This window comes from Chenopodium quinoa, unplaced genomic scaffold (genome assembly GCF_001683475.1).
Source record: "Chenopodium quinoa cultivar QQ74 unplaced genomic scaffold, ASM168347v1, whole genome shotgun sequence".
Classification (NCBI taxonomy): Eukaryota; Viridiplantae; Streptophyta; class Magnoliopsida; order Caryophyllales; family Amaranthaceae; genus Chenopodium; species Chenopodium quinoa.
In genome coordinates, this window is record NW_018745448.1 from 1761962 (window position 1) to 1777999 (window position 16038).

Genomic DNA, 16038 nt, shown 5'->3' on the forward strand with positions numbered 1-16038 from the left:
GGTTGAGTATGGTAACTATGATAACTAGAATCAAGAATTTTTCAAATTACTAAACACTAGGGATGTAGGTTCCACATGCAAGCTTAACAATCATGCTAATTGATAGATCACACAATTGATTCATACGTTGCAAAGGACAAACAATAGTTGCAATCAAAGGAATTCAAAGATTACCTCCTTTAAACCAAACTAGGGTTCACTATGAATGATTAACAAGGAGAATCACAATCAAATTCAATCAATTAAAGAAATTCCCAAATCAATTGTTTGTGTCATTGGAATTTAAAATGCAATCTAGATTGATCTTATAGGTTGATCACTCCGAGTCTAATTTATGTCAACCCATTTAATTGCAACAATTAATCAATCAAGGATCATCAATTAACAACAGTCGTCAATCAAGCATGCTTCCCCTTCTCCCTAGCAACTAATCTAATCGCAAATCATGGTGAATTCTAAAGCTAAAACAAATTCATATCACACACACATTCATTTCAAGCTAAATCAAAAGGAAATTCAATCAATTAACAAATTCTCAAATCTAAACAAGCATTAAAACATAAAAGTAAATTGCAATTGAAATAAATTCAAAGGAAAGAAATCTTACTAACTTTGATTGATATGAAGAAGAATAAAAAACATGATTTAAGAAACAATGTTATATTACAATTCAAATCCAAAGATTACAATCTCTACTTTCTCTCTAACTTCTCTTTAGTTTCTATCTCTAAAAACTAAGCAAATGAAATATTACCTAAAAGTTTGCTTCGAAAAGGATTTACAAGAGTATATATAGACAAAGAAGAAAAGCTGATCGGTCGAGCCCTCTACACGAAGACTCTGCGGGCGCGCAGAAATGGGTACGGAACCCATAACTACCTCCGCGGGCAATCGGGGTAAAACCCGCGCCCGCGGCATAGGTACCCGCGCCTGCGGTGCAGGGCGAGGCAAAATGCCCTTTTCCAGGAGAAGCAGGGGGCCGCGGTCTCTCTAAAGTGGAGCGTCCTCTCCAAAATCTCTGCACCCACGGGTAGACCACGTTCAGGGCACGGAGAGTTCCTGCCCGAAAATACCAAAATGTGCACTAAAGCCCGCGCCTGCGTCCCATAGATCCCTCGCCCGCGGCTCTGAGAAAATGAGGAGAGCCCTCTCCAAGCCCTCTCCATGAGACTTGAAACTCCTTTGCTTGGCTCTTTTTGCTCCTCTTAAATTATTTGCAAAGCTAAGTCTTTAGGCACCTACAAGAGAAACCAAAGAGAAAAAATAGAAGAGAAAAAAAATCAATATAAAAGGAAAACACGAAGAAATGCACATAAAGGAAAGTAAAACATGAGAAAAGAAGAAATAGAGAAACTAGAAGAGAAATGATAAAAATGGTAAAAGAAAAGCATGAAAAGCATAAAGAAAATATCCTAAAACACTGCCTTATGAGTGCCATAAATGATACTCATCAAGATTGGTCCATGATGAGGGTCCAATAATAGTGTAGGTGGGTCGAGCTCGCAAAGAGCTTTCTAATGATATATTATAAGCCCAATTTCGATGAATTATGAGGAAGTTATGGCCAAGATACTAAATTCGGTCTGAAATGGTTTTATGGCCCAATGATCTAGTGGAGGGCCCATTAATTATTATTCCTAAAATTTTTAGGATTGATTCTAATTTTCTAGAATAGTCTAGAAGGTTATTTTGAGTTCAAATAGAGTTAGGATTGATAATTATCTTTTTTAGAAAAATAGTGAATTTGATTTGAAATAAAACAATTGTTTTATTTTGATAAAATCTTATTTAAAATTGATAAAAACGGTGTTTAATTGCTTAAGTATATTAAGAAGAGGATTTCGTACAAAAGCGCATTTTGTCTTTTAATTAGCTCCAAACGATAGAGCGTGTTGCCATGCATGATGCTTGTCGTTTTGCGTTGGTCTCTATCGCTAGCGATGGTGGTCAGTTTTATTCCGATTCAAATTCTAATTCTTTTCTGACGTTTTCGGACAATTTTCTTAATAAATAGGGTTGTATTTCCCCGTTTTTATTCACTTATAATCATCAAGACTCGGAATCATCAAGGTTCACAATCATTCTTAATTCTCTCAAGCAATAGTTTATTCTTCTCCCTCTTTCTAAACCTTTCCCTTTTACAAAATTCCACATTCACAAGTTCTAGAAACATCTAGCCATGTTCTATGTTGTCTTTTCCCTAGAAGAAAAAGGTTGATAATTTCTGAGGGTTTGGTCCCATATCCCTATTTCAATTACTTAATTTAATTGTTTGATTTAATATTTTCCTTAAAGTTATTAACGCGTGTATCTTGTTATTAGAAAGAGATATGAGGCATCAAAGTAAGTAATTTAATTATTCTTTTGACATAGAAATCATGCTTATATGATATTAATTCCTAATATCATATTAGAATGCTTTTATTTAGTTCTAGTATCATGTTTGGTTGCTTCCTATTCTTTCTAATATCATGTTAGTATCATGTTAGGGTTAAAGATTTAAATTTTATTGTTTAGTGAAATAGTAGCATTTGTTATTAATCTTGTTAATATCACGCCTAGGATCTTGCTAATATATCATGCTATATTGAATATTATGATGATGATTATTTTATTTTGCTTGATATTTTATTATTGTTATTGCTTAATCACGCCCTCTCTTGCAAGATTAAAGGGAATTTGTACTTGTAATCACACTTAATAAGATAATTAATAATCTTATTTAGGCTAATATGATTATAATTTAAGTGATCGCCTATAATAGATTAGTTTGTGCATTAATATTCAACTAACATAGATTAAACAGGTTTAGGGTTAATCTATTGATTGTACATTAGTTAGAAAGAGAACATGAATACGAGAAGGGTTAATCTATTGATTGTACATTAGTTAGAAAGAGAACATGAATACGAGAAGAGTAAAGTAGAGGCCTATTTTTAAGGAAGGTTTAATCTCTTTTAGGTTGGATTTGTACCTTCATCCCCGAATATCCACTCATGGTTTAGGACCACTATAGCGATCTCACGGATCATGAAGGGGTGTAACCTTCACCCTGTGAACGGTTTACAAGTTCCAAAAACTTGTTAACGACTCTTCCTTTCTTTTGGACGCCACCATTCTTAAGTGTATGATCACAGTGGGGCTCAAGTGTGGGATGCTTGAAATATTCCCTATATTTTTTTGGCGACTCCAATGGGGAGGATTTCTATTTTAATTCCTAAAATTTATTTTGGCAATGATTTAGAATGAGTTAATGAGACTCAAAAAGATCTAAGTATTCTAGTGCGTAATTTTGATTGACATTGTTGGCAAAAGCATAAAAAAGGTCTGCATTGGATAGACCATCTGTAATGCATCAAAAAATAGGATTTTTACATCTAGGAAATTAGGGAAATATCTTTCACAACTTGGATCGAAAAAACGGTACAAAAAATTGTAAAATCCAGAGAATAGAAAGCTGCTGAGGCATATAGGAACAAGCGCCGAGAAAATAGTGTCAGGGCCATGCGATGGCTCTGTCGCTGTAAGACAGCAATTTCATTTGTTGATAGGGTTATCTTCTGGCGAGAAACCCTGTTGTCTCGCGCCATGTTTTTCCAATACTGAGCTAGAAATCTACCTTCTTGTTTTCGACCGATTCTAGTACTATTCGCTCGATTCTACTTCCTTATTGAGTTTTTCGGAACCCATATGTGTTCTACATATGGCCATAACCCTCTGAAAATTTACGCTCCATCTACCCGATCGAATGCTCACGGCAACGAAGGGTACATCCGAGTTTGTTGAATTCACTAAACCGTGAAAGCGAGTTTAACTCGCGGGGTCCCATCCACACGCTCCAACCCTTCCAAAGGTAAGGCTTCCCTAGTGCATCTGGACTCATAACCATGAACCCTTTTTTACTAGTCCTTATCCTTGAACTTTAAAGAACTAGAGTAATAACTTGGTTGCAAACTCATTGCATCATATTGTGCTTACTTGACTACTTGTGTATTCTTTACTTGTGCATAACCTATGTGTGTTTACACTAACCGTTTGTTTGACTTATGACTTAGTTTAAACAAACCAATTAATGACTAAAGGACTTTGCTTAATTAATTAACTAATATGGGTCTAAATAAATTGATCAAACCTGACTTAGTACGACTATAGACTTGTCCTTTTAGAGTAAAACACTGGAAACATACCCAGACTAATGTTTCAGCAATGACGTAGAAGTTTCGTCTGTGGCGCGACACGCTAGTGTCCATTATGCGACAACATTGTCACATCACGCTGGTCCTAGCGTATGGCGACAGTTCTGTTGCTTTGGCGAAAGTCCAGGTTTCTGCTCGAGTCTTCACGCTGAGTCTAATTACTTAGTTTATTAAAAGCATAAGCTATATTTAGTCTTTAGTTGAGTCTAGACACATAGTTTCATGGTCCTACTCAAGTGTCAAATCATGTCACTATCACTCATTAGTCTTAGCACACACTTTGTATATGTCACTATGACCATGTCTTAGGTTTATGCATGAGTCATTCTTTCCGTCATTTAAATTAGGGGTCCACTTTATTCCTAAATTCTTCCACATCTCTCCATTTATATTTTCTTTCCACTCTCCACATACTTTCTCTATACATATCATTCCCCTCATTATTCCATAATCTTTCTCCATCTATGCATGTTGAATCGACTTTGAGTCAAATAATTAACAAAACGTATCCCTAACTTCCCTTTTCCACAGCACTTGTTCAAGAAGATAAGGGCGGCTAATCAAGGACAACACTTTTGTTCAAATCTTACTTTTTGATAAACCGATCCATCAAAAGAGAAAAGCTAAGCGGATAATGGCAACTGAAGAAGAAGTCAATGAACTTAGGCAGAACTTAGCCGATGTAACTAAAATGATGAAGGCTATGGCTTTAAGTCAATGACCCTACAAAACAGCAACATATGCAACAAATGGAGGAAAGTTTGAACAAGCTCTCCAACAACTACAAGTTCCAGGGCACTAGATCACAAGGGTTCTTAGTGGACAAGGAGCTTCTTCCATAGAAGTTCAATGCCAATAGCATCCTTAGGTTCAAACCTACTGATAATCCTTAGTTCCACTTAAGAGCTTTCAAAACCATAATGAACATTAAGGGTGTTAATAGGATAGTCTTTTACTCTTTGTTCTCTCTATCTCTTGAAATTGTTTGCTAACAATGGTTCTTTTCCCTTGACAAAGAAAAGATCTGTACTTGGGATGGAATAGTAAATGCTTTCATTGATAGGTACAAATGTAACATCCAAATTGAACTGACCATAGACAATTTGATATGCTAAAGCAAAAAGAAAACGAAGGGTTCACCTCCTTCTTCAACAAGTGGAGGAAAACTTCTGCAAATATGGTTGAGGTTCCTCCTGAAAAGGAGTCTGTAAGGATTTTCATTAAGAACCTCCAAGAAAAATATTCAAAGCAACTGAAATATCAACACAATCTGAATACTTGCAGGGCTGTCTATGACATAGGTATTGATATTGAAGATGATCTTGCAAAACAGAAAGCTACTAACAATAGCAACAACAGTGGCTGGAAAGGAAAGTAGAATGACAATCCTCCTTCTTCTAAAAACACCTATTCTAGCAACAACGTTAGTACCTTTGATCTCAATGAAGTCTTAGCCATGAATAATTAGAGACCTCAGAAACAACTACGGAAAGATTTCACCCCCCATTGGGATGAACTACCATACCGCTTTCGATCGACTCAATGCCAAAGGACTCATCACTCCTATTAGACCTCTTCAAGATCCGACACCCGAAAACAAGTCACCTAACTGGAATGCTTACGCTCATTATAAGTACCATCAAGGTAGGTGACATACTACTGAGAGTTGTTGGAAGCTAAAAGTGGCCATCTAATATTTGATCGATAATAACAAGCTTCCCATACCTCCAGCAGGCAAGAAGATCGAGTGATGATAAAGCACAAGACAAGAGGCGAGCTTCAATGATAAGATTTTGTGACCTCTTTTTCTATTTCCTTTATTCACCATTTCCCCAATAGTAGAATAGACACCTTTTGTTTTCCTTAATTTTTTTTTTTGTAGGATTTTTCTTTTTTTCCTTTTAATAAAATGAGCATTTCTTTTTGAAGATATGATCATCACATTAAAAAAAATTTTAAAAAATCCACGTTGGACTAAGCACAAGGTATACTAATGATTTAAGGCACTCCTTGTGGTCATATCATATCACTTTCACCCTTTAAAAATATGAATCATGTCTTGATAAACCACTTTGAGTAGGGTTGTACACAGTTTGGTCTGGACCGTAACCAAACCAGACCAAACCGCATTTTATCGGTTTGGTTTACAGTTTGGAAAAATATGGTTTAGTTTCGATTTTTGGGAAATACGGTTTGCGGTTTGGTTTGATTTTTCAAAAATTACAAACCAAACCAAACCGTAAACTAGTAAACCGCATTTTAATATTTATATAATTTTTAAATCAATTAAATAGTTATTATATATTATAAAAAATAAAATAAAATAAAAAAATTAAAAAAAATAAAAAAACATGAAAAATCATTAGAAGACTATACGGTTAGTATACTACTATATTCTATACTCAATCTCAAATATCAATACTTAAAATTCAATAGGTCATATAACTATAATGTAGTATGAATTATTTTTTTGGACAAATGTATTATTTTTTTTCCACTGTTAATTTGTTATATATTATTTTTATTATGTGTTATTGTGTTAGCACTTAACACTTGATTAGTTGGTTGTTATTTTTATTAAAAAATTGTAGTATAATTTAATCCCTTTGGGCTAATTATTTGAACTTTATTATAAGTTTATTAATATTTGACAATTTTTAGGAAAAAATGTCGTCTCATCAATAAACCGCAAACCAAACCGCACCAAACCGCATTATTACGGTTTGGTTTGGTTTGGTTTCAACACTAATATGGTTTGGTTTTGTTTGGAAAATTGACCAAACCGTATTTTGCGGTTTGGTTTGGTTTAGACTCAAACCGCACCAAACCAGACCATGTTCACCCCTAATTTTGAGCATCGTCTACTGGTAGACCTTTCTTTTTTCAAAACGTATCTACCTAACCTTGGGAAGGGATGGTTCATGTGCAACTTATGTAAATAGAAAAGCTTGAGTGATTTTACATAGATCTCGAAAATTCAAGAAAAGTAAAAATAGCAATAAAAGTGTACAAAAAGGCAAGTGTTACAATGTCTTTGATTTGAATATGTCATTGATATGAACACGTCTCAGATTGCGTCTTTTATCGAGTACTCGGTACCGTGTCTGAGAAGCATGAATTTCAAGTGAGTGATAGACTAGGATCGCCCACATTTATCAAAATAAAAAATGCAAAGGCAAAAAACCAAAAAAAAAAAAAAAAAAAAAAAAGAAAGAGCAAAAACATAAACAAAATAGAGTTTAAAAGTGAAAAAATTAAATCTAAAGCATACAAAACACAAAGGTTCAAAAGCAAGGTTGCACACTATAGGGGCTTATCTAGGGTCTTGAGCCTTTATCCCCTTCTTCTTCGACCTTTAGCCTAACCACCTTACAATCCATAAAAAGACCTCTTTGAGGTATACACATACTTGTGCGAGGTTCGGCTAGAGCTATGTTCGGCCTGAATCCTAACGGATACGTAGGCAACCTCACATTAGGGTGCGGTCGTAGTAATAATGAATTCACATTCACATTAATACATGTTCATCCCTATCCACTTAGAGCTAGACTTGAGGGCTTGATCCCTACTTCATTAGCCTACCCAGCCTAAGAGTCACCATTATTTGACTTTTTTCAAAATACTTTTCCACACTATTAGCCTATGTAACCTAACTTTAGTGTCACCTTCACACACATCACGGATGCATGACCAAAAAATCCTTCCCATAGGAACCCTTTGTCAAGAAATCTTAACACAACGTTGAAGCATGCCTCGTCATCTTAGAGTCGTTCATCACTCATCATCACAAACATCATCACATCACAAAGTATGAAGTACTTAGCCTCCGCGCCTAAGTTACCCAAATACTTGCATCATCAAGTCAACAATTGAGATAGCCTAGTATGAAATAGTCCTTTGCACTATGAGATACAACATCAATGCATACATTCGACTAAGCTCATTCAACATGCATCTCAAACACTCACTTTGATTCTTTTTTGTGTCTTTCTTTTTTGAGAGAAATTCGGTACCCTCCACAAAAATGACTGAAATTTTTTTGCTTTTCTGCATTTTGAGTCAAGCACATCACAATACAATACACACACAAGTCATGTTCACATTGAGTCATGTTGTGTCATCACATCAAGTTAAGTCTTCAAACACGAGTCATGTACACTTTGACTACGTCGCGTTACACATCAAGTTGAGCAAAAAACATTAAGTCTTACACAATGATTAACACTAAACCTTGAGTTAGTCTTAAGTCAAAGCAATCATAATGTCAAGCATAACATACCTTAGGTTAACCCTAAGAAAAAACATAAGCAAAGTCTTATAGTCCAAAACATATATGAAGGTTCACTAAGGGTCTGTTCTCTTACGTTGAAATTCAGTTCAATTCAGTTTTGTTCTGTTCTGTTCAGTTAAGTTCAGCTCAGTTAAGTTTAGTTCAGTTCAGTTTAGTTAAGCTTAGTTCAGTTCAGCTCAGCTCCTAATTTCCTTCTCTTATAAAATATTCATTTGAGTTCAGTTCAGTTAGGTTCTATTGAGTTCTGTTCAGTTCAGCTCAGTTTAGTTCAGTTTAGTTTAGTTTAGTTTAGTTCAGCTCAGCTCAATTGAGTTCAGTTCAGTTTAGTTCAATTCAGTTTAGTTCAGCTGAGTTCAGTCAATGAGAACAGGCCCTAAGTCCCGGACGGACAAGTGATCTTTACACAGATTTGAGGCCGAAGACACAAGTTTTCAAATACATGCAAAGCTATCACTAGGCGAGGAGATGAGAAAATTTGAACAAGACAGCTTAAGGCGTAGTGGTCTTTGATAACATTCCTTAGGATGTCACCTAATTTGAGTAGATTGCTCAAGGCGAAGCAATCTTGGACAGTGTTCCCCGAGAAGTGGAGGTTGTCAAACAAAACAACTTTGATTCAACAAAAACTGATTATGTCCTGAGGCATGGACGATTCATACAACAAGTTTCTCAAGGCAAAGAGACCCATAATTATCAAACAAGTTTTCCCAAGACGAAGAAACATTTTCAATCAATGCACACTTCCCAAGGCGTAGAATTTGGCGATTGCATCCCAAGGCGTGGGTACTTAGCGGAATTCAACTTGCGAGCTACTCAAAGCGTAAGAGCTCAGGTTAGAATTCTCAAGGCGTGGAAACTGTTAAACTATTAGACTTCCCAACGCATAGAAAATCATCATTCAGATGACTGCTCAACATGAAGGAGTCTACGACATGTTGCCAAAGGCGAGGAAATTTTTCATCGTTCATTTGTGAGTTGTTTGAGGCGCAGAAGCTCATGATAAGAATCCTTAAGGCGTGGAAGACTGTTATTCAGTGAATCACTCAAGACGTGGTGGTTTGCGGTAGAATTCCCAAGGCATGGAAGATTGTCATCTAGTGGATCGCTCGAGGGGTGGTGGTTTGCGATAGAATTCCCAAGACGAGGAAGGATTGTCACAACAAACCTGAAAATGACTACAAGCAGTCACCTTCGGCGATGTTTTCTAGGATGTGGAGGATTGTAAAAAACAATCGAGGATAGCTATAAGCAACTGCCTTCGACGATGGCGTGTACAAGGCATTGTGGAAGTTGTCACAACAAAATGCAACAACAAAATCATTTAATCTAGAGACGTGTGCTCGACGGTGCAAAATACGCGTTTCTTAAACTCTTTTATTTGTTTAACTAATGCTTTTTTGCAGGTATCGGCATTACAAGAATGATTTAGGATAGCAGAATATTCTAAAATCACTTTGACTTTTGTTTTCAAAACATGCGTTTCTCTAAACTCAGTTAAAGTGGGGGCTTCTGTAGACACCCAAATTTTTCTCCCCAAAAACCAAACCCAGTGTTGAATACTTTTCACGTTGCTTGATTATCGAACAAGGTAAAAGAGTGAAAGTCTTGTGATGCGGTTGTTTTAAAAAAAAATCTTTCTTTCTGTTTTCGAAAATCTACTCTATTTATGAAAATAGTTAGCATAATTTATCTTGGTCCGTGACTAACGTCCAATAATAGAGTAGTTGGGTCGATCTCGCAAAGAGCATTCCAATGATATATTATAAGCTCAATTCTGATTAATTATGAGGAAGTTATGGCCATGATACTAAATTGGGTCTTAAATGGTTTTATGGCTCAATGATCTAGTGGAGAGTCCATTAATTATTATTCCTAAAAATTTTAGGATTGATTCTAATTTTCTATAATAGTCTAGAAAGTTATTTAGAGTTCTAATATAGTTAGGATTGATAATTATCTTTTTTAGAAATATAGTGAATTTGATTTGAAATAAAACAAGTGTTTTATTTTGATAAAATCAAATTTAAAATTGATAAAAACGGAGTTTAATTGCTTAATTATTAAGAAGAAGATTTTGAACAAAAGCGCGTTTTATCTATTAATTAGCGCCAAACGACAAGTCTGTCACCAAACGACATAGCTTGTCACCATGTGTGATGCTTGTCGTTTCGCGCTGGGCTCGATCACCAGCGACAGAGGTCAGTTTTATTGCGATTAAAATTCTGATTCTTTTCTATCATTTTCAGACTATTTTCTTTATAAATAGGGTCGTATTTTCACGTTTTCATTCACTCAGAATCATCAAGATTCACAATCATCCTTAATTCTCTCAAGCAATAGCTTATTTTTCTTCCTCTTTCTAACCTATCCCTTTTACAAAATTCCGCATTCACAAGTTCTAGACACACCTAGCAAAGTTCGAAGTTTCCTTCACTCTAGACGTAAAAAGGTTGAAAATTTATGAGGGTTTGGTCCCAAATCCCTATTTCAATTACTTAATTTAATTGTTTGATTTAATATTTTCCTTAAATTTACTAACGCGTGTATTTTGTTATTAGAAAGAGATACAAGGCACCAAAGTAAGTAATTTAATTGTTCTTTTGATATAGAAATCATGCTTATATTATATTAATTCCTAGTATCATGTTGGGCCATGATGCTTTTATTGCTTTCTAGTATCATGTTAGGTTGCTTCCTATTCTTTCTAATATCATGTTAGTATCATGTTAGGGTTAAAGATTTGATTTTTATTGTTTAGTGAAATGGTAGGATTTGTTATTAATCTTGTTAATATCATGCCTAGGATCTTGCTAATATTATCATGTTTTATTTAATATTATGATGATTATGATAATTTATGTTGCTTGATATATTATTATTTTTATTACTTGATCACGCCATCTCTTGTAGGATTAAAGGGAATTTGTATTTCTAATCACGCTTAATAAGATAATTAATAATCTTATTTAGGCTAATATGATTATAATTCAAGTGATCGCTAATAATAGATTTGTTTGTGCATTAATATTCAACCAATATGAGAAGAATAAAGTAGATGCCTATTTTTAGGGCAGGTTTAATATCTTTTAGGTTGGATTTGTACCTTCATTCCCGAATATCCTGTCGTGGTTCGGGTCCACTATGTAGTTATCAATCTCATGTATCCTGAAAGGGTGTAACCTTCACCATGTGAATGCTTTACAAGTTGCTAAAACTTTTTAGCGACTCTTTTACTCTAACTTCTTTCCCTTTGCATTATACTTAAGTGTATGATTACAGTGGGGCTCAATTGTGGGATGCTTGAAATATTCCCTACAGAAAGATATCTAGAACATGACTAGCTAGGACACTCATCGCACGTATCGTGTTATCTTCCCTAGCTATAGTTGTTATAAGTTTTTTTTATGAGAAAACTTTTGTAATAATTTCTCTTGTCTTAACATTTAAATTATTCCCTTTATCTTTAATATTTAAATTCTTCAACATTTTTCATCAATTGTATTCATTTTCCTATTCAATTTACATACGAGTCATTCTTTTCTTCCCATTCTCCTTAATTTTCATCAGTTAATTCATAGAAATTTAATCACTCTACAATTACAACATTTTTTCAAAAGCATTCATTGAGTTTATTGCAATGGTCAAAAAATTGTTAACGTTTTTTCTTTTCCAATTTTTTTATATAGCCCGTACACAGCAAGAGCCAAATAGCTTGTTTACATATGAATAATGTGGTATATCGTTTTACGAAATTTAGTGATATTGTTGATAAGGTTTTTTTTTTTTTAACGGGAAATTTAAAGACTTCATTTATAAAATAGCCAAACAGCATTTACAATCAATTTTTGAGAAATTTAAAATTCCAACAAAAAATATAAAACCAAAAAAATAACAACATTGCAGAATCGATTGATACTAGACTTAACAAAAAACTTCATCTGAAGCAATACAATCTGTGAGTTCGCTCTGATTCGTTATAGGATCTGCAGATGCATAATTTTTTAGACGAATATACTTCCGTAGTCTTCTAAACTCCGGTAGAAATTGCGAAACCTTTCATCTTCATTCTTCAATAAACAAGTAATTAAAATCCCTACCATGAACATCATCTTAAGGATGGTATATTTTTATTGAAAGCAATTAAAGAGATTTTGGGGCTTTCCGCCGGTAAAAACCAGTGAAAGTTCCTACAAAATTCACAAATAAAAATCAAGAATGAAGAAGATGAAGAGAAGTAGGGAAGGATTGAAGAAAAACAAAGAAAAAACCCTAGTAAAAGAGGGTAGGAAAAATCCTTCCAAGGGAAAACCCTAAATGCCGGGAACTATCTCTCTCTAAAAACTAGAGAGAGAAAAAAAAAGCCTAAAACCCGTTGTTGATTAGGTTAAATAAACCTTCACGCCATAATGTATCAAAAACACTTAATTAAAAAAAAAAATCAACATCACATAACCATAAAATATTTTGTACACTACAACCCAAGACAACTCACGAGCTTAACAGTTTTAGTGTATTAATCGTACCAATAATCAACGAAGTACTTTTCAAGTAGGTGAATTGCTATATTTGCTACAATACCTATCCAGAAATTACGTGAGATCGTTTTCAATCATAACTCTACACAAGTTGTAGCGTTTACTTGTCAAACAGTAAAATTGAAAACAAAGGTGGCAATATAACGTACACATAATATCCACGTACTTAGTTTATGTTATAACACCTAGATTTACATAATTGTACAAATTAAATTGATTGCGTTACTCAAATTTATCATCGTTACTCAATTTTGGTTCACCCTCTTTTATTAGCTACCACTATTTATTACTATAATACTGCTAACCTACTTTGGGACCCTCATTCTTTCATATATTGCCTATAAATACATGTGCTACATTTCGTGTTTGTATTCCAAAACTAAAGAAGAGTTAAGTCTTCACAAATAGTTGTACAAGTTGAGTAGCTTGTTTCCTAGAGAAGTACTTGAAAATGGCCTATTCAAAGGCTTTGCTGCTTGCCCTTATTGCTGTGACTCTAGTCATATGCTCAGCTCGTCAATTGGCTGAATCTTCAACCACTGAGGAACCACGTGAGTTTCTATTGCCTTCTAATTTCTATTTTACGAGTTTAAGTCAGCTTGTGATGAATTTAGTATCCAACTAGACTACCTAAAATATCATTATGCGTTCTTGTTTTTTTTAATATTTTTGAACATAATTTTGATATTATAAGTTCACATTACATGCACTTTGATCTTTATTGCATATGCAAGCAGACAAGCATAATCTTGTTTAGATAATTTATAAGAGCTTTGGGACATGCATATCTAAAGCACGTCATTCATATACTTTTTTCTAAATAAAGTTTATATCTTTCTAATTTTCTAATGAGCGGATTGGATCATTTTAATTGCTTATTAACTTTTTTTTTCTTTTTCTTTTTTATTTTTGTAAAGAATTGTAGTGTTTTAAATTTAACAGCATACTATAAGATTAGAAAAGAATGTCAAAAAAAGAAAAGAAAAGAATGTCAGTGTACTAAAAAAGTAATGCATATATTTCTTATTTTGCAGAGTCTGTAGAGGAGTCTAAGTATGGACACTACGGTGGCGGCCACTTTGGAGGACATGGTGGCAGCCACTATGGTGGCGGCCACTATGGTGGAGGCCACTATGGTGGAGGCCATGGTGGACACGGCGGTCATTACCCACCTAAAGAAGAGGAGTCCGTGGAGGAGTCTAAGTATGGACACTACGGACATGGTGGTGGATATGGCCATGGTGGCGGTTATGGACATGGTGGAGGTTATGGACATGGTGGCGGCTATGGCCAAGGTGGTGGTTATGGACATGGAGGTGGATATGGCCAAGGTGGAGGTTACGGACATGGTGGTGGATATGGCCAAGGTGGTGGTTATGCACACGGTGGAGGATATGGCCATGGAGGCTACGGACACGGTGGACATGGTGGTCACTATCCCCCAAAGGTGACAAAAACTTCCGAAGAACAAAAGGGTAAATAATGAGTGATGGCTATAAAATGTGCGGAGTGTTAATATTTTATTTATATTAATAATGTATTGATCAAAGAGTTGGGTATTATCATGAATTCTTATATGTTGGTCATGTACTAATAACTATCCTTTTTATATACCCCTTGTAATTTTCAAATTATGCGATGTTAAAATAATAAAATTGGAAGTGGTTTTTGATGTTACATGTTATCTTTTACCAATATCGCTAATTTTGCTAAATTATTTACCAAAAATTAGCTAAATTATAAACTTGGAATGAAATAATCTATTTCTTATTTTTCCTTACACCGTTTGATTCACTTTAAAGTTTATATATATATATATATATATGTATGTATATTTGTTGGAAAGTCTACTAACATAGTTTAAATATCCCATTAATTGAGACATAATATTCAACATAATATATTATTCGTAATTATCAGCATATTTAAAGTGCACATGATCAATAAAATCTCAATACAAGGGCTCTTCATATTCAACTTCAAAGTCTGACTCAAGAACTTGAATACTATAATCTAGTCGTTTTTTTTTTTTTTGGTGTGAGTGATCGAAATTATGGTTTTTGCAACTGTCTACCTACTTGGCTACTTCGTATATTTTTTGTTTTTAATGAAAGTACTCCGTATATATATATATATATATATATATATATGTATATATATATATATAAATAAAAGTGCACACCCACACAATAGTTATTATTATTACTCAAACAAAAGTCAGAAGCAACAAGATCTTCCATCACAACCCCAAACCCACACTCTAGTCGAAATTCAAGCAGAGTGAGGTGAACCATAGCATGAGCAATAATACTCTCAAAGAAACTAGAAATAGAGACTACTCCGCAGAGGCGGAGCTAGCTATGGTTCTTGTAAGGCACGTGCCCTACCAGATTAAAAAAAATAAAAAATAAAATAAAAGGTTAAAGAAGTTTTTTTAGTTAAATTAAATATAAAGTGCTTAATTATATTGTACCTTATCAACACCTAGTGGTTAGAGCATTAGTTTTTCTATTAAAAGGTCATGGGTTCAAGTCTCTTTTCCAACATTTTTTCTTATTTTAAAAAAAAATTGGTTAATTTGTGCTTAATTTTCTATTTATCCAATACCAAAATTCTTACCATGAAAGTTACTTATATCACATTAAACAAGATTACTTTTCCATTAAGATGATAGAATTCATGAAGTAATAACATTTCAAACTTGAAGATTGGTCTAGTTTAATTGCACTCGTACTTTTTTTTTTTTCTTTCTAATATTTCTATTAACATATGGACACTCGAATCATTAGTTGTAGTTGCTATTTTTAATCACACTATTTGATACAAAGAATGTATTTATTGATTCCAAACTCATACATATGATGAATATATGTTTTTTAAATGGGTCATTGCTGAAAGCTTAGACTTGGCCGGTGTAACATTTGATGCATTTTAGAATACTCTGTGATTAAGGTTTAACAAATATGATTGTTAAATATTTAATATTAAGAACATCCTTTCACTATTAATGTTAGCG

General features: G+C 34.1%; 1 protein-coding gene across 1 annotated transcript; it reads left to right on the forward strand.

Moving 5' to 3' along the window:
• Window positions 1-13379: 13379 nt before the first annotated feature.
• LOC110713545 (cold and drought-regulated protein CORA-like) lies at window positions 13380-14699 on the forward strand. The gene is made up of 2 exons (XM_021891994.1): window positions 13380-13573; window positions 14057-14699. Exons 1-2 carry the CDS (start codon window positions 13474-13476, stop codon window positions 14503-14505), a joined length of 549 nt encoding a protein of 182 aa, XP_021747686.1. The 5' UTR covers window positions 13380-13473; the 3' UTR covers window positions 14506-14699.
• The last annotated feature ends 1339 nt before the right edge of the window (window positions 14700-16038 follow it).

What these genes read in the sequence shown, in the direction of transcription:
- LOC110713545 (XM_021891994.1), top strand. Translation starts at nt 13,474, where the DNA reads ATGGCCTATTCAAAGGCTTTGCTGCTTGCCCTTATTGCTGTGACTCTA. An exon ending in TTCAACCACTGAGGAACCAC is followed by an intron (nt 13,574 to 14,056) that starts GTGAGTTTCTAT and finishes CTTATTTTGCAG; the next exon opens with AGTCTGTAGAGGAGTCTAAG.